Source organism: Panthera onca, chromosome B4, assembly GCF_046562875.1.
Source record: "Panthera onca isolate mPanOnc1 chromosome B4, mPanOnc1 haplotype 2, whole genome shotgun sequence".
Taxonomy (NCBI): Eukaryota; Metazoa; Chordata; class Mammalia; order Carnivora; family Felidae; genus Panthera; species Panthera onca.
Genome location: NC_138345.1, coordinates 103,748,575 through 103,769,058, shown reverse-complemented (window position 1 = coordinate 103,769,058; position 20,484 = coordinate 103,748,575). Strand labels below are relative to the sequence as shown.

Sequence of the window (20,484 nt, the reverse complement as noted above, 5' to 3'; positions counted from 1 at the left end):
CCATTTCTCTGTTTCTTAGTGAGATTAAAGATCTTTTAATGTTTTGGACTACTCTTGTCTTCTCCATGAACTGACTGTCCATATCCTTTGCCCATTCGTCTATTGGATGGTGTGTTTTCTTATTGATTTGTAGAAGCTCTTTATATCCTCTACACTAATTGCTTAATGGTTATACATGCTGCAAATATCTTCTCTGAGTGAATCATTCATCATTTAACTTTGTTTATTCTTTTAGTGGGCGATTTTTCACTTTAATGTAGTAAATTTCATCAATATTTTCCTTAATGATTTGTGGTTTACACTTTAAAAGGTTATTCCCTACTAAAAATATATTAAAAGATTTTTCCATTTTCTTCTGAAAGTATTAAGTCTTTGCTTTACAATTTTAGAGCCTTGAATCCAGCTGAAATGTATTTTTGTGTATCGTATATGGTAGGGAACTCATTTTTTTCTACATATACAGCCAGCTGTTCCAGCACCAATTTATCTAAGGGTCTATCCTTCTTCCACTCGTTTGTTAAACCACCTCCTCTATAAATCAGGTTTCCATAGCAATGTGATCCGTTATTCAATTTTATTAGTCTTGTTTGTTGATCCCTGCTTCTATACTCGTATCTTAAGTAGAAGAAAAAGAGATTCTTTGCTGTTATTTTTATCTCTTGCTCCCTCTCCTGTGTTCGCCTTCTCTGTTCAATAAGTTTGTGGGTGATGTAGCTATCCCCCAGCGATCCGATGCCACAATGATGGTCCAGAATTCTTAATACACAGTGATACTCAGGATATCATAGATCCAATTCTAGGACAGCAGGTGGGCAGTTTAGTTCAGTCTACATTTGCTGGGCTATTCTCTGTTTCATTCAGACCTCTGTACCAAAGCTCACTATAAGTCCTAGTCCCAGAAAACAACCTCTAACCATCATTATCAATCTCCTTTCACGAGTGAAGAGTAACACTGCACTGCAAGTTCAAGCACTGAGCTGGCTCTGACTCCACAATCAAAGCTGCAGAATACCGGGTTTCTACTATGATGTCCATGCCTGCTCTTACACCTAGCAAGCCTCTGGCTTCAGCCATGCTTACTACTTTGCAAATCTGTTCCATTTCTGATCCGCAGATATGTTTACTTTAATTCTGAGCTCATCTCTGATGCTCTGCTTTTTTTGTGTATTATCTCTCATTACAGTGCAATTGGGGGGAAAAAGGGCTGCATCGGAGCATGAGGTACTGTGATACCTTGAATGGAAGTACCAGAACTGAATTTTTTCTAACTTTATTAAGATTGAACTAGGAGAAGAACGTGGGAAAATAAATCAACATGACATGATGAAAAAGAGCAGTAAATTAGAAAGCAGACAATAAAAATAGCTATGACAGTCTAGGTTAAGAACTGTTCCAAGTGCTTTGCATGGATCATATAGCTTTTATTTTATTATATTCTTGTGCTATTACTATATTTATGTTCTGGAAGGAGGAGCGGGGGGAGAAGGGAGGGAGAAGAGAGGAGGAGAGAAGGGAAGGAGGGCAAAAAGAAAACAAATCAACAACAAAAAGAACAGAGACGCTATGTAACATTGTTGAGGTCATACAACCAGTACATGGTAGACTTAAGCTCAGTGAGTCTAACTCCAGAGTAAGAATCTTAACTATATGACACTGCACTGCCTAGTCACAGCTTTGCTGCAGGGAGCTTTGCAATTCTGGGAACATTATTTCACCTTCACCTCTTTGTGACAAAGTTTTCTCAATTGTGAAATGAGGTAACTATCCTAGATGACTTCTAATCTGTTTTTCTAACTTCTACTCGTCTATGATAAAATGAATTTATAGTTCTGCTTAGTACCCTGTTTCAGAACATCTTTTGAAATTTGCTTTGGGAGTGAAAATTTCTGGCAGATCTCCACATTTATTTTATGTGTTGATTTTTTAAATATTTATTTATTTAGAGAGGGGGAGGGGCAGAAGGTGAGCAAGCAAGAGAGAAAGAGAGAGAGAGACAGAGAGACAGAAAGAGAATCCCAAGCAGGCTCCACTGAGGCTGATGTGGGGCTTGAGGCCACAAACTGTGAGATCATGACCTGAGCTGATATCAATCAGACACTCAACCAACCCCAGCCACCCAGGCACCCCTCCAAATTTACTTGTTTTTAAAAAAAAACGTTCATTTATTTTTGAGAGAGAGAGAGTGTGTGTGTGTGTGAGCAGGGGAGGGGCAGAGACAGGGGGACAGAGGATCCAAAGTAGGCTCTGTGCTGACCGCAAACAGCCCAGTGTGGGGCTCAAACTCACAAACCTAGAGACAATGACCTGAGCCAAAGTCAGAAGCTTAACCAACTGAGCCACCTAGCCCCCTCCCCCAAATTTACTTTAAAACAATATTTAATGAGATTTGTAATACATTTTAAAAATACAATTGCATCATTTGGAATGTCCTGTAAGAGAAGAGAGAGGCTAAGTTCTGCAGATATATCATGAGCCTGCAGTCATAATACCTAGTGAGTGTCAGTGCGGTAAATAAGTATGAAAAGTCTTAAACATAAATAAAAAAATTAAAGATACAGTTGTGTGAAAAGACTTGAGTCCTGGTCTTTATTCTGTCTCTAACCCAAACTTAACTTTTTTGGACTTCGGTTTCCCTGTTTTTAAAATCAGAGAGTTAGATTTTTGACGTCCCTTCTGTTTCTAACAGTTCCTTAGTTCACAAGGGAGGATCCATTAAAGTTCAGTGAAGGTATTATCTGAATTGACTCGGGGGACCTGGGTGGCTCCGTCGGTGAGGTGTCCGACTTCAGCTCAGAACATGATCTCACAGTCTGTGGGTTCGAGCCCCATGTCGGGCTCTGTGCTGACAGCTCAGAGCATGGATCCTGCTTCAGATTTTGTGTCTCCCTCTCTCTCTCTGCCCCTCCCCTGCTCATTCTCTCTCTTTCTCTCAAAAGTAAACATTAAAAAAAAAAAAAAAAAGAATGTGGGCCCTTGTCAGATTGCCTGAGTTAATTTCTTTCTAATGGTTCCTTAAACTTTCTGGTCCTAATATTACTCATTCGTAAAATGAGGATAATTACAATTCTTCCTTATTGTGGTGACTGAATGAGAGAAACTTAAACTGCTTATACCTGGCACGTAGCTGGTAATCAGTAAATGTTTGAATTTATTAATAGTAATTTGAATAATTGAGGGTGTTTTCACAGTCTGCATCATTAAACATCTATTAAAACCTACGTGCACACCATCCCGAATAACATAGGTGCCTAAAGACAGAAGGGCATCATCAGGGGGGACTTATTGCAATTTTCCTTACACTAAGATCTCATATGCCATATTAGTATTAGTTTGAAAAAAGGCATTTGGTGCTGTTCAATATTGTATATATCAGGAAAATTGGAAAAGGTTCCCGCCTTCACAGTAATGAATAACCTTCAAAACTCATGTACAAACGCGAAAAGAAGATGGTTTAGCAAATGAGAGACCTTAGCTTCCAGGATACACAACTTCACCCCCTGCAATCAGAATGCATTTGTTAGTAAAGACACAGTGCAAGATACCACAATCACTGTTTCTTCAAAACTCCCTGAAACTGTCTAAGACATAGAGACTATACACAGCCTATGACGTTAATACCAAAATCTACTTTTCTATCCTTTTGGCTGCAATGGAGGAAACAAAATTGAAATGTAGTAAATGAAGGAACAAATAGAGGGTGAGTGGAAATATTACAATGGAAGGTTCATTTTATGAACACTTTTATTTTAATGAGTATATTGTTTAGATTACAGGTGCAATTTCATGTAAATCCAGACCTGAGTTTTCATAAAATAAAAAAAAAAAAAATAGGACAAGAATGAAAAACAAAGTCACTGACTGCCCAAACTGAGAGCTTCTTCCTTACACCTGCAGTGTATGATATCTACTTTAACTCCTTCTTTGGGTTATAACAACATACAATTCATAACATTTGGTGCTTAACTTAAAAATTTCGAAACAATAATTCAAACCCGTTTTTTCTGGCTTGAAGAAATTACAAAATCCTTCTTTTAGTTTATGATAGCAGTGACCAATTTCAAAGAGGTTCAATAAGAATTGATGTTGGAAACTGCCTTGCAGATACAAATTGCTATAATTATCTTTGAATATACGTATCATTAAACTAAAATGGATGTCAATAAACCAACAAAAAATATTTAAACTATTCAGAGCATACTATTATAAAACAACAGAAAAATAATTTCCTTCACTCTTTCAACAACAGTAATTTGGACTATAATTTTCGCGTTTTATCTGTACATAGGAAATCGAATAATACTTTCCCTCTATTTACACTATTATTCTATTTTCAAAGGATCATTAGATGCTATTATACATGTACAAATGCATGTTAAGTCATGGTCTGCATTTTACTTTAAGGGAAATACAAGAAAAACAGTTTAAAAAAAGAGAAATATTTTGGTAAGAATATTTACCAAATATTCTGAACTGAAATAAACACAATACGGTATTAAAAATATTCCCGGGTATAGTTAACATTCTAACTAATTCAAAGCTATGTTTAGAACAGTCATTCTTAATAACATGCAGAATCTTTTGGCTCTTTCCATCGAGGTATCGCAGTGCCAAAAAAATGTATAATGTTCAGTTATTCATTCTGATGGCAGTTTTTAATGTAATTTGCCCCGCGCATCCCAAGTTCACCTTGTCAGAGAGTACCGCTTCCCCAAGGCTGCCCCAGGGTCCTGTTGACGGATGGCTCTAATTGCAGTCGGCGCTGTAAACAAGGCAGCTACTCCATGCTCCGCGAGCACACGGAAATAAGCGCCAGCATCTGGTGTTCCCACAGGCTTTCCCTGCGATGAGATTCATTTAAAATGTCACCGGGTAAAATGTCTCCTACTTCACTGACAGTTCAATGCTTATACACTTAACACAGCAATGTTAATAAAATGGGGTTCTCGACAGATCTGAGTTTTAAAATGTCCCCATACTCTACAGTAAATACATGAAAAAAACAAACGCACGCCCAGGCTTCAGAGAGGCCATTTGCTCCCTTACATCATCCTAAAAGCTTTTCAAATCGCACTGTTTTCCTTTCTCAAGTTTTGAACGATAAAGGATAGGGCGTATATATCACATTCAAATTAATAACATAAAACAGCCTTCTGTTTTCCAAGAAATTCAAGACATTGTTTTGTGTGGTAGGACTAAAGGAGAAATATGGTTGCTACGAATTTCTAACTTTGACACTTTTTTTTTTTCATAATCACTTCTAAAAGTGACAATAACAATTCTCTAAATTTTTGAGAACAGAGAAAAATATGGAATCACAGTAATTTCTGCATAATAACCTTTTCAATTAAATGCCTCACTCCAAGGAAAGCAACTTCTATGACTTAAAAATTCAGTAAGATATCTCCAGATGTATGCTTTCCATAGCTTCCAAATGACATTTCACATATTCAGTGGAAACTCTGTGAATAAAAATCTAACAATTATTATCGAATACGTAATCAAAGGGACACAAAGCATTTTTATTACTGATGTTTCCGCAAAGTGGAAAATGCGCATAGCATAAATCAGTGATTCTGCAAAAATTCTGTTACATAAAATCTATGTTGGCCCAGCCATATCCCCTCATTCCTCAATCCATTCTCTTCACTGTTAGTTTTTCCTTTGATTCCAAGGCAAGGTGCCTGGAATGTTAATATATGTTATATGAAAAAATATGTATTATAGGTATGTAATATATATTTCACAATCAAATCATTTTGGGAGGGGTTGGGTAAGAAAAAGAAAATAGGTTTCTTACTTTGGACCATCACTTGAAGATTTAAAAGTGTTAAAGAAAATCAAGAATTCCCAAAAGAGGAATTACTATATGTAATATTTCACAATCAAATCCTTTTAGAAGGGGTTGGGATAGAAAAAGGAAAGCAGGTGTCTTATTTTGGACCATTTCTTGGAAAATTAGATGTTAAAGAACATCAGGAATTCCCTAAAGAGAGTTACTATATGTAATATTTCCTAAACTTCTCTGCCCACATCCCCTATATGAACATCTCACAGATCTTATATTCTAGAGAACACACTTGGGAAACACTGATGAGGTAAAAAGAGGAAAGAAGTTGCTAGTAGCAAACTTAGCGCTCTCCTCAAACACAGAATAATAAATGAGTGGATGATAATAAGACGCCAATCATAGCTGTCTAGTAATTTAGATTCAGTATCTACTTCTGACTGGATCTTTGATAGGGCGTTATTTAGTTTGTACTTTCCTCTTTTTAATGGTTACCCTTAATATTCTTTAAATGCAATTTTATTTTCTTTTGGAAAAATATAACCCCTTTCTTATATTCTGTTGCTTTTTCTCTTGGTCTTTTAATACCAAAGACAGTATTTATTGTAACTAGAAATTCACTTTTATTATCACAACTATCCCAAACTTTTCATTTCGGTTTATTCCATTACCACCTCATACAGGTCATGAGGTTAACACAGTATGGAAAGCTGCCAGATACAATTTGGCAACTCATGTACATAACTTGACTCACACATTTTGAAGCCTTGAGCACATCAGTCTAAAATGAATCAACAAAGTTATTCTTTTGAAGCAAGTGAGGTAAACATTTGACTTTTACTTTTTCGATCTGTCTTAGGCACTGAACAGTCCCTGGTGTACTAGATTGTGACCTTGGAAATCTGATCTCATCCACATAAAAATTATTTATTAACTGATCATGTGCAATTGACTTTCCCTATCGATGTTGCCATTTTCTTGCCCACTAAATAAGAATAAATCACTTTTCCAATATTTCCTCGATAAAAGCATTGAGATAATATTTTACAGTAGTTTGACCTCTACTGAAGGAAGATATTTTATAGCCAATTGAAGTTGAATTTCATTACAATTCCAGTGTCATGGGACAAAGACAATATACCCACAAAAGGGTGATATTAGTGTCATAACAAAATACTATACCATAATGACTTTCATGTATTTTACAATGCCTTCAATTAATTATGTCTAATGATAATGACAGCTTAAACATTAGAAATATTAAAAACTGTACCATATTTTTATAAATAATGTAATTGCTTCTGCAATTCTGACCTGCACCAAATAAATTTCCATCAGTATTCTATTTATTGAGAATAAAAATCATGATAACGTAGCATTACTATTAAAATACTAAAGGAAGTGATGTATAAAATCTCACCATATTCCTTTGTAAGTTAGCTGAGCTCAGAAAGGTTCAGATTTTTCCATTTTATTTTCTATTCTCACAGGATCATTCAATGCTATGATATGTTTTACTATTTTAGAATTAAGTGACTCAATAGCTTAGTGGTTTTATGGAAAACTCTTCTCCCCTGGCCTCCTGCACATACACAAGCTTGTGTAAATACACACACGTGCATGCACACACAGGCAATATAATCCCTTTACAGTACTTTGTAAATTTAATCAATAACATGCTAACCACTCTGAGTTACCTAGAGAAAAGGACCCTGATTCTAGAACTTGCATATTCAGGGAGAAGCAACAGCCCAAACAATTGAAAAGTAGGAAGATCCCAAGATTATGGGGATTTTTAACAAACAACATATACACCAAAAACAGTAATGCAGCTAAAAGGTAACAATAACTTAAAAACTCTTCAAAACTCAAATCCATTGATGTAATTTACCCTTTGCTTTTATTTCCTTTCCCCAAACTAAGGGGTAAAGTGTTTACTGCCACCCAGAACACGAAAGCAGAAAGCGATCCCTACAACGGTGAAGCAGAGATTCTAAGCTTTCAGCTATTATAATCGTGAATTTTTACCATCAGAGATTTATAAAACACTAACTGCTAATATTTATAATGCGGTTAGTGATGGTACAAAGCATAGAATCCAAGCAGATAAATACCTTAAGATTAAATTGCACGTACAAATTTCTACCACTTATGATTCATTGTGTTAGTTTTAAGGAACCATAAATGATAGACCCTGAGCTAGAAAACCAGGTAATATCTCAACTTTTCACATAATCCCTACTGAGGTTAAGTTTCAGCACAGGAAAGTAGTGAAAGACAGCAACTTAACAAAACGAAGATGAGCTTAAACACTAGACCTAGATCTTTGAGCAAAATAATATTTGTTTTATTGATCCTCTGATTTCGGTTTGTCCAAGGCTTGGTGTCAGGGCTACATGCAGTTTCTCAGACTTTGACATACAAATTTTTGAGTCAACTGTAGTCTTTGCCTCCTTCTGTGGCTGGATTAGAAACACACCTGGTACCTTTTTGAACGCCGCTTCTGAGAATATCACCAAAGGCATGTTTGCACTGCGGTTCTAAGGCAAAGACAGCGACATCCCTTTTAGAAGAGTCCTGAATTTAATTTCAGCAGACAGGTGCAGCAGTGTTGGCTTGTTTATTTTGGAAGCGTGATGAAACTGGCAATAGCATGTGTTGAATTCCTACTATATGCCTTGTGCCTTTACCAAGAGATGAAAGTTTGGGCATGCAACATCTAAACTGGAGACTTATTAAAACATAAGCAGTTCTCCAGGATATAATATTTAGTGAAAGAAAGGTAAAATGCAGAATAGTGCACATATCATTTCTACAATGCCATCTGTATGAAAATGAAGGAGGGGGCATTGCTTATACAATAACGAACCATTATACACATAAGATTGCTTCCAAGTCAAAGAAATTGAACAGCTGGGAACGGGGGACAGTGAGATTTGCACTCTTTACCCTTTTGTGGGTTTTGAAATATAAACCAAATGAGTGTACAAGCTTTTAAAAAATGGGCTTTTTCTTCCCTAAAGTCCCTCTCTCAATAGCTCACATTATCTTTTTCCAATTTTGAAAACATTACCGCTGTTTTAAAGCCATATGGGATAACTGCACTATGCCTTAAAACCTTCAGATCTACGATTTTGTGTTACTATAGCAGATTCCTTTTTAAGGAGTAAAAACTTACTTATAAATACAATCTGATAACTAAGAATTTATATCAACTGACTTGGCTGATTGTTTGCTAGAGATTTCCCATAATTCCATGGGCCTCACCTGTAGGGATATGCTGCCACCTAGCTCTCCTTTATCTTATCCATATCACCGGCTAATTTTACTCTAACCCACTGATTGTCAACCCTAAATGTACATGAGAATTGCTTGGGATGCTTTTGAAAGGTACCAGTGTCTGTTCCCCACTCCCAGAGGTTCTGATCTAATTGGCCTTAATTTGGGTCTAGCATTGTTGTTTCACGTGTCCCCTAAGTAATTCTAATCTACAGCCAGGGTTGAGAACCAATGCACAGTCCTTATATATGAGGCATTACCTGAGGCTAGGACATTATCCAGTACCCACCTGTCTGCTTCCCTTAGGGGATGAGCCTAGAACTTAAGATTAGCCTTTGCTGGTTTTTTTCCCCGTTATTGGGGAGAATTGCTTCATCCTTTGTCTTGTTCTATAAACTAGATTCCAGATTGTACATACATATTAAGATTTATAGGCTGTCACACCCTGAATACACTTATCCTTTTTCCAAAGGTGGAAAGAATAGCCCCAGGCCAGCAGCTCCTGTGTTGCCCAGAATCTTCTGAAAGCTAAGTTTTAGTTTCAGGGTTTTGTTTTGTTGTATCACTGCTTGAAATGATTATGTCTTAATCTTTTGATGAAGGGTTTCTGACCAGACTTCAGGGAAGTTTATAACTGTTCTGATTTTTTTTAATGTGTATATGTTTGTTTTCCTAGGGAGATTAGTCAATATGATCAGATCCTGAAAAGGAGTCCATAGCCAAAAGGTTTCTAGGCCTATGAGAGCCTCCCCAACACAAGAATCTCTTCAAAGATTTTCTGTCTAGCTCTGAGGAACAGCTTGGCATCCATATTGGTAAGGAGGAGTTATACTGTTACTATTTGCAGATGACATGATACTATCCATACTTATACACACTCCACCAAAAAACTACTAGTAGTAATAAATGGATTCAGTAAAGTTGTAGGATACATAAGTAATAACTAGAAATAGATGGCATTTCTATACACTAATAACAAAGTAGCAGAAAGAGAAACAAAGAAAACAATCCCATTTACAATGGCACCAAAACCATAAAAGCATAAAAGCCTAAAACCATAAAACTGGAAACCATAAAACAGATGAGAGAAATTGAAGATGCCATGATATATACTTTAAATATCCTACAATTTTGTTCATTATACCTCAATAAAGCTGAAATTAAAAAAAAATAGATCTACCCTCTGGTTCGGTTCTTCTCCTGCCTTCTCCCACATCTCTGAGAGAGTTAACCATCTGGGACCTTGTGATGAGGCTACCCTCCAATGAATAAGCCATTGCTTCCACCCCAGTCATAAGAGTCCATCTGTCCCACTAAAAAGATGCTTACTTCTGAAAGTATTAATGCCAAGTAAATGAAGCAGAGCACTGGAATTGGTAATTCTGCAGACCCAGTGCTGAGCTAATTAGGGACTCTGACATATTTACCACTCTCAGCAGTCACTAAGAGCATTTATCACTAGGATAGCTGGTAGCTTATGGCTTCTAACAGGACTGCTTTCGCCTCTGAATTCCTCCATGCTGATGAGCGATCACTACTATCTGTAGAAGAGGGACAAATTAAGGTTTTCTTTACTCATAGTGAGTAGTTAGACTTTGCTATAAGCAGAGAAATTAAATGGCTTCTTGCTTTTATTACGCTAACAGATTTCTGCCCAGGAAGGGAAGTGTGGCTATTCCGTACATACACTGCAGTTCAACCTGAGGTCGTACAAACCCCAGCTACTCCATACCATCCAATAATTTACCTAAGATAACCTTCAAACATTCTCACATTCCCCCCATGTTTAAAAACAAAACAAACACACAAACCTTCCTACGGAAGTGCTGTCATAAGGGTGACTAATAAAACCCTAATTCCAAAAACTCTCTTCATCTATTGTCCTAGCACACCTTTTTCTGAAGCAGTTGGCACCGATGATCCCCCACCTTCTGGAAAACCTCCCTTCCACCTCAGTATACCGGTGTTCTGGTCCTCCCACTGCCTAATTTTTCATTCTCAGTTTATATAGCTTCCCTTTCTTAATCTTTACCTCTGAGTATTTTAATCACTTTAGGAACTTGAATTATTAACTCTTCTGTGTCTCTAATTCTGAAAATTTTTCTGAGTTTCCCAATATCATACAAATGTCTGCGTCGTAGGTTTAAAATCAACATTACCAAAACTAAAAATACTCTTTCCTGCTCCACAATAGCTGTAACTCCTACTATGGCAGCTCAGTTGGCAACCACCATCACATTGGCTATCTTAGCTGAAAACATCAGTTATTTTCAACTTATTGAGCTCAATCTTACAATATCCACCTGACACCCTAATATCCTGCCTTTGCCTTTAAAGATCACTGATACCCCGGTTCTGGTCACTAGCTGGTATTATTCAGTAATTTCCCAATTGTTCATCTCTAAATTATGGCCAAAGGGCACTGTCTTTGGAGCCAGAGAACCCTGTTTCAAATCCCAGTTCTGTCACTCATGTGCCACTGGTAAAATTATTTAATGTCTCTGATCCTTGGTTTCTAGAGCTATAAATAGGGACTCAAAATATTTATCCTATAGATGTATGGATAGAAATAGTTAAGGCTATGTACATAAAGCGCTTAGTAGAGTTCTTATCAGGCAACACCCGATCAACAGTAGCTATTATTATTACTGGCAGTGTTTCATCCACAAAGCTTTCCCTATCTACTTTAATCCTAAACTTCCCTTAAGAGACCAGTAGACAGATTTTGAGCCTGGTGGGAATGCAAGCTGCCATTTTACAAGGTATGTAACCTAAGGCAACTTATTTAATTTCTTCGATCCTTATTTAGTTCTATCATCACAAAACTGCATCAAAAGAAGTACAAAAATTAAATGTAGACTATTTACCATAGGCAATGGCTCAATGTAATTTCTGGAAAAAAGTTTTATATTTTCTACACTGTGTAAGAAATTTCTTAGGTAGTGTCTTGGTTTGTTTGCTTTCTGTCCTTTACATTAATCTTACTTTTTTTTTTTTAATATAGTGTCAGTGTGTTCAGAGCAAGGAGTGTGTATGATACTTATTCTGTTTCCCTCTCAACCCCTAGAAGATACTGAGCTCACAACAAGCACTAATAAATATTGTTGATGGAGTCATGACAATAGCTGCACTTCCTTATTTCAACATAAAACACAGGCACACAGAGAGAAAAATAAACTCCGGAATAAGTATCTTTGAACAACTAGCCATGTGAGAAATCTAAAAGATGCTGGCATCAGCTTTGCAATCTTTTCCAATTGAGAAGATCAAATTATACAGCCTGAATTAGAGTAATAACTGTGTCATCATTTTTCTCATTTGATACATACATAAAAATACATTGCTGTTATACTAGATTAAAAAAGAAGAAAGAAGGAAATCATTTTCCATTTGATAAGGTGGTAGGACGACTCTGATGAGTGCCTTTGAGGGTACTAGTTAACAACATCACGGCTACTAGTCATAAAAGGAAGCAACGTATCCCTGTGCTTGGAGGAAGCAAATCTCTGTCCCGAAAACAACTGATAATCAAATTAGAGAAAACAGGTTAACACGTAAAATGCAAAATTTTTGCAAAAAGAAGGTAACTCTATACATGCAAGCAATTACATGTTTAAAATGAAGCCTTGAAGGAGATAAGAATTCAGAAGGTCCACGTGTGGAACATACATCATAGGATGTCTTCATGGAGATTATAGGCCCAGTGCAGTACAGAAGTAGGTGACATGTGCATTGAAGGTGCACTGTGGATGATCTAACGAATGTTAAATACAAAAATAATTTTAAAATATTTAAAGTAGTATCCTCAATACTCTCAAACATGAGATTTCACATAGGAAAATGGCTACAAGTTTTGATCCATGTATATAAAGTAATAATAATTATGTGTAAAATATATGTGTGGTCATATTTTACTATACACACACATATTGTGATATTTCTTTGCAGCTTTCAAACTAATTTCATATACATTATCTTATCTGATTCCCATGCAAATAAAGGAAAGTGTAGAGCTCATTTTCACACTAATTATTCTATGAAGAAAGAATAGATAGTATCTAAACTCTTCCTTCTTCCTATGAATTCAGGAAAAGAGCACTCAGTAAGAAATTATCAAGCTGAATATTCTGAATTCTTTAAAGATACATATATCTTAGGGGCGCCTGGGTGGCTTGGTCGGTTGGGCGGCCAACTTCGGCTCAGGTCACGATCTCGCGGTCTGTGAGTTCAAGCCCCACGTCGGGCTCTGGGCTGACAGCTCGCAGCCTGGAGCCTGTTTCGGATTCTGTGTCTCCCTCTCCCTCTGCCCCTCCCCTGTTCATGCTGTCTCTCTCTGTCTCAAAGATAAATAAACGTTAAAAAAAAAATTAAAAAAAAAGATACATACAGCTTATAAACCAGCAATGATAAAGCCCACCAAAAAATAGAAGAGAAAGATTATACATGTTTGGATAATGGTGAGCAATTAAATGTACTGGTTTATTCACAGATGAAAGGCATCAAGGCTACTCTTCTTTCACTCCTGGTTCAACTCTGAAAGGACAGATCCTTGAGGGGACAGATCACTGGATTATTTTCCATATATGCTACTCATTCTTCAAAATCAGTACTAGCAGAATCAACACATCCTTGTGTGCTGATTCCTCTGCCTGGCTCTTAGAAGAAAGTTAATGGGCTCCAAAGGGAGCTGCCTTCAGTGCTCTGATGACTGCTGCAGACAGAGTTAGGAGCATAGACTTTGAAGGAAGAATTGTGGAGCACCTGAATATTCAAGCATTACAATGACTGGATTGCATGGGAATGAACGGTTGGTGTTTATATTGTAGAATTTTATTCTGGCAAAGAATAGATTCATATGTTTGGATAATGACAGTAGCTTATAATATCCAGCATTTTTTCTACTATTATAGCCCGGCAACCTTTCTAAGGGCTTTTCATGGATTAACCAATTTAATGATATATGAGAAAAATACTGTTATGTTTTTGAAAAGTAATATTAATATTGACATTTATAGATGAGAAAACTGAGTCTGAGAGCAGTTAAGCAACTTATCTGAGGCCAAACAAATAATACATAGAAGTTTCAGGAATCTTACAATGGAAGTCTTAACTGTTATGCTGCCTCTCAAACATTAAAATTTTGGGGGGCACCTGGGTGGCTCAGTCGGTTAAGCATCCGACTTCGGCCCGGGTCATGATCTCATGGTTCATGAGTTCGAGCCCCGCATCAGGCTCTGTGCTGAGAGCTTGGAGCCTGGAGCCTGCTTCAAATTCTGTGTCTCCCTCTCTTTCTGCCCCCACCCCACTCACACTCTGTCTCTCTCTCAAAAATATATAAACATTTAAAAAATGGTTTTTTTAATTTCACTAATTTAGAATGAAATCTTCAGTAATACATTTGAAGAGTCAGTATCATTCTCTAGGGAAAAATTGAAATGAATTCCAGAATTAAAATTTAAAACATGTTACCAAATAATATACTTATTCTAGAAAAAAAATTGATTTGGAGAAGATTCACGGAAGTGCAGAATGGGGAGACCATGTGTCAATCCTCTAGTTTCAATGATGAAGAAACAGATTCCCCAAGAGGTTGAATTAATTTGCCTAACGTCATATAGGTAGATAAAAGGACAGCAAGATAAATAACACAGGTGTTCGTATTTCCAGTCCAGTAACCATGCTCCTATACTACAATTCAGAATCTTAAATAAATCCTCTACCTCCTCTAACTAATTTATTGTCTGAGAAGGAGGAATATAGGATATATCTTCAAAGCTAATTGTTGAATTAACAGACAGCCATTGGTCCTGGTTAATTTAGTGAGCATGCATAAGAGTTTATTGAAATGGCTTGCTGTTATGAAGTGTAGAGTTTGTGAAATGCAAACAAACGTAAAATGAGAGCAAGCTTTCCTTCCTTGAGGACTTCCAAGGATACAGTTATTACATAAAAATGAGAACTGCCATATCAAGATCAAGCATACTAACTCGTTTATGACTTAATGCCAAGCTAAAGTTAAGGAGACCAATATCTAGCATTCCATTCTAGGTAATTTAGCCAACAACAGTATGCTACTTTCTTTTTTTTTAAGGCAAAGCCTATTTTAGTATATTTTGGTATATTTTTATGTACACATAGTTTTATATAATCTTTCTCAGATTTACTGAGGTATAATGACACATAAAAATTGTATGTATTTAAAATGTGCAACTTGGTGTTTTGATACATGTATACACTTTCTTGTGGGAGGGGGGCGGTGAGAACACTTGCAATCCACCCTCTTAGCAAAATACAATATTGTATTTTAAACTATAGTCGTGTCGCTATACATTAGATCTCCTCTTAAATAACTGAAACTTTGTACTCTAGAAATCAATAGTAAGAAAACAGTGACATTCACAAATATGTGGAAACAACACACTCTTGAACAGCAATTGGGTCAATAGAGAAATCAAAAGAGAATTTTAAATTTTTTCTTAATGTTTTTATTTATTTTTGCCACAGAGAAAGACAGAGCATGAGCAGGAGAGGGGCAGAGAGAGAGGGAGACACAGAATCAGAAGCAGGCTCCAGCCTCTGAGCTGTCAGCACAGAGCCCGACATGGGGCTCGAACCTGCAGACTGTGAGATCATGACCTGAGCCGAAGTCTGACGCTTAACCGACTGAGCCACCCAGGCGCCCCACAAAAGAGAATTTTAAAAGTATCTTGAGACAAATGAAAATGAAAACACAACATAGCAAAACTTATGGGATGCAACAAAAGAAGTGACACTAAGAGGCAAGTTTATAGCAACAAACCCTGACATTAAAAAAGCGAGAGAAAGATCTCAAACTAACTTTACATCTCAAGGATCTAAAGAACAGCTAAGATGGAAGTTAGCAGAAACAAGGAAATAATAAAGACTAGAGTAGAAATACTTCAAACAGAGAATAAAAAACAATAGAAAAAATAAAAACTAAGAGTTGTTGGAAAAGATAAAATCAATAAACCTTTAGCTGGACTACTAGGGAGAGAGAAGACTCAAAATAAATAAAATCAGAAACAGCAGACAATGTAACAGATGCTGCAGAAATAAAAAGTATCATAAAGGACTATAATGGGGAGATAGATGTCTGTTGAGTAAAGTTTTCTTGCTTAGCCACACTGCCGCCATTACAGAAGCCTGGGTTTCACAGCATTATTGTAATTGAAATTTATGTACAAGATATACATTTGTACATTAGTACCCAAAGAGAGATGAGGAGAAAAGGGGTCTGAGCAGATTTCTTAGACCTTGAGAAGAAATGTTGGGTTTTGATTCTGCAGATGATAGGCTTTTTGAAAAAGGGGACAGATACAAAATAGAAGACAGAAACCAGAAAGCATATCTGAGTATAACCATCACTTACCAATAGAGACATGTGCCTGCACACACATACCAGGTTGCTAAAGTTGTTTGTACATTAAAGTTCCTATATTAAAGCAATGTTTGTTTAATTTCTCCTCTTTGACAAAACTGCTGTACCAAATATGTCTTTGTCTATCTGTTGTTGGAGCAAGTCTGTGGGAATCAGTGCTCCATTAATAAAGTAAGTTTCTGAAAAGCACTGTTTATTTTCTTCATCTCAAAAATAAGGTCTGAGTTACTCAGAATTGGTTTGCAGTCCAATCTGGCCTCCCAAATTGTACACTTTAAATATGCCTAGTTCAGGGGTGCCTGGGTGGCTCAGTCAGTTAAGTGTCTGACTTCGGCTCAGGTCATGATCTCACGGTCTATGAGTTCGACCCCTGCATCAGGCTCTGTGCTGACAGCTCAGAGCCTGGAGCCTGCTTCAGATTCTGTGTCTCACTCTCTCTCTTCCCCTCCCCCACTCACACTCTCTCTCCCTCTCTCAAAAATAAACATTAAATATGTCCAGTTCAATGAATAATAATAAATCTTTGCTTATTAAAAATGTAACCTATTACCTTATTTATTTAATTTGTTCATGAAATTCTCTGGTAAAGATAATTAGAATTACTCTTCCTCCCTCAGAGGGACAGGTCTTTACTTACAACTCAAGTTATTTTTTTACTGATATCTTCACCCAGGCATTTATTTAACAAATATTTAGTAGGAACCAAATACATGCAGAGAGCAAGGCTAAGGACACCTATTACACACACTTTCCAGGTTTTGTGTATTACTCAACTGTCACTGCAAAAAAATTCAATAGAAATAATACTTATGCTATAAGTGACTGAATATATATGAAACATATACATTAAAGTACGATTATTATTTTTTTTTAAAGTCTAGTAGCTGAGAATTAATGGTATGTAAATGTTAAGATGATCTCTTCCCTCTCAAAGAGCAGACAGGGGCAAATAAGCGAATTAAAGGGGCCTATAAACTAATAGGAAACTGTATCTGGGACACAAGCCAGGAGGGAAAACATAAGGAACTTAGGAGAGATGACAAGTTTCAGCTAATCAGAGAGGTCAGAGAGGACTTCCAGGAGGAAAAGACACTTGAGCTGAGATCTAAAGGTTAAGAGGAATATATTTCAGGCAACAAATGGGCAAATTCCTGTAGCGAGAATGAGCACTAGAACAGCTTCTAGAAGGGTGTGCCTTATAAGGGAAGAGATTCAACAACCTTCAAGGGTTGAGAATCCAAGTATTAGTAGGACTGAAAATGGCCATCAGCATTTGGAAAAACAGAGAGGGCTTCTGGGAAGATGGCGGCGTAGGAGGACGCTGAGCTCACTGCGCCCTGCGATCACTTATATCCCACCCACACCTGCCTAAATAACCCAGAAAACTACCAGAAGACTAGCAGAACAGATTCTCTGGAGCCAAGCGCAGACGAGAGGCCCACGGAAAAGGGTAGGAATGGCGGAGAGGCGGTGCGCGCTACACGGACTGGCGGGAGGGAGCCGGGGCGGAGGGGCAGCCCACTGGCAAAGCAGAGCCCCCGAGTCTGGCCGCCAAAAGCGGAGGGGACGGACGGAGTGTGTTCTGACAGCAAGCGGACTTAATATCTGGAAGGTTATACGCTAACAGCTCTGCTCAGAGAGTGGGAGGGCTGAAGGACAACGGGAGGGAGAGTTGTTGAGCTCCGGACGACAGAGTGCAGCTTGGCGGGGAACAGAGGCGCTTGCCAGCACCATCTCCCTCGCCCATCCCCCTGCCAAAATCCCAAAGGGAACCAATTCCTGCCAGGGAACTTGCTTGCACCACGCAAACATCCAACGCTGTACTTCTGCAGATCCATCCCTCTGGCGGGGGGCGGGTCTGACTCCCTCCCAGTGAAGCGGATCTCCAAAGGAAAAGTGAGCTGAGCCTGCCCCTCCTGCCCCTGTGCACCTTGCCGATCCACCCCAGCTAATACGCCAGATCCCCAGCACCACAAGTCTGGCAGTGTGCAAGTAGCCCAGACAGGCCACGTCACCCCACAGTGAATCCCGCCCCTAGGAGAGGGTAAGAGAAGGCACACGCCAGTCTGACTGTGGCCCCAGAGGTGGGCTGGGGGCAGACATCAGGTCTGACTGCGGCCCCATCCACCAGCGCGAGTTATTCAAGACAGCACACGGGAAGTGCCCCATAGTTCCGCACAACTCCAGTGACTATCCAAAATGACAAATGGAAGAAGTCCCCTCAAATGAATCTCCAGGAAATAACAACAGCTAACGAACTGATCAAAAACAATTTAAACAATATAACAGAAAGTGAATTTAGAATAATAGTCATAAAATTAATTGCTGGGCTTGAAAACAGTATACAAGACAGCAGAGAATCTATTGCTACAGAGATCAAGGGACTAAGGAACAGCCAGGAGGAGCTAAAAAATGCTATTAATGAGCTGCAAAATAAAATGGAGACAACCATGGCTTGGATTGAAGAGGCAGAGGAGAGAATAGGTGAACTAGAAGATAAAATTATGGAAAAAGAAGAAGCTGAGAAAAAGATAAAAAAATCCAGGAGTATGAGGGGAAAATTAGAGAACTAAGTGATGCACTAAAGAGAAATAATATACACATAATTGGTATTCCAGAGGAGGAAGAGAGAGGGAAAGGTGCTGAAGGTGTACTTGAAGAAATAATAGCTGAGAACTTCCCAGATCTGGGGAAGGAAAAAGGCATTGAAATCCAAGAGGCACAGAGAACTCCCTTCAGACGTAACTTGAATCGATCTTCTGCACGACATATCATAGTGAAACTCGCAAAATACAAGGATGAAGAGAAAATTCTGAAAGCAGCAAGGGATAAACGTGCTCTAACATATAAAGGGAGACTTATAAGACTCATGACCGATCTCTCTACTGAAACTTAGCAAGCCAGAAAGGAATGGCAGGAGATCTTCAATGTGATGAACAGAAAAAATATGCAGCCGAGAATCCTTTATCCAGCAAGTCTGTCATTTAGAATAGAAGGAGAGATAAAGGTCTTCCCAAAAAAACAAAAACTGAGGGAATGGGTCACCACTAAACCAGCCCTACAAGAGATCCTAAGGGGGATCCTGTGAGACAAAGTACCAGAGACATCGCTACAAGCATGAAACCTACGGACATCACAATGACTCTAAACCGATATCTTTCTATAATAACACTGAATGTAAATGGATTAAATGCGCCAACCAAAAGACATAGGGTATCAGAATGGATAAAAAAACAAGACCCATCTATTTGCTGTCTACAAGAGACTCATTTTAGACCTGAGGACACCTTCAGATTGAGAGTGAGGGGATGAGAACTATTTATCATGCCACTGGAAGTCAAAAGAAAGCTGGAGTAGCCATACTTATATCAGACAAACTAGACTTTAAATTAAAGGCTGTAACAAGAGATGAAGAAGGACATTATATAATAATCACAGGGTCTATCCATCAGGAAGAGCTAACAATTATAAATGTCTATGCACCGAATATGGGAGCCCCCAAATATATAAAACAACTACTCACAAACATAAGCAACCTTATTGATAAGAATGTGGTAATTGCAGGGGACTTTAACACTCCACTTACAGAAATGGATAGATCATCTAGACACACGGTCAATAAAGAAACAAGGGCCCTGAAAGATACATTGGATCAGATGGACTTGACAGATATATTTAGAACTCTGCATCCCAAAGCAACAGAATATACTTTCTTCTCGAGTGCACATGGAACATTCTCCAAGATAGATCACATACTGGGTCACAAAACAGCCCTTCATAAGTATACAAGAATTGAGATCATACCATGCATACTTTCAGACCACAATGCTATGAAGCTTGAAATCCACCACAGGAAAAAGTCTGGAAAAACCTCCAAAAGCATGGAGGTTAAAGAACACCCTACTAAAGAATGAATGGGTCAACCAGGCAATTAGAGAAGAAATTAAGAAATATATGGAAACAAACGAAAATGAAAATACAACAATCCAAGCGCTTTGGGGTGCAGCAAAGGCAGTCCTGA

General features: G+C 37.9%; 1 protein-coding gene across 1 annotated transcript in view; it reads right to left on the bottom strand.

The window, feature by feature from the left end:
* Positions 1 to 20,484, bottom strand: part of ACSS3 (acyl-CoA synthetase short chain family member 3) — a 155,281-nt gene that overhangs the window by 58,204 nt on the left and 76,593 nt on the right. The window contains exon 8 of the mRNA XM_078449651.2: positions 4,687 to 4,838. Coding sequence (XP_078305777.1) covers positions 4,687 to 4,838 — 152 coding nt within the window. The remainder of the gene's footprint in view (positions 1 to 4,686; positions 4,839 to 20,484) is intronic.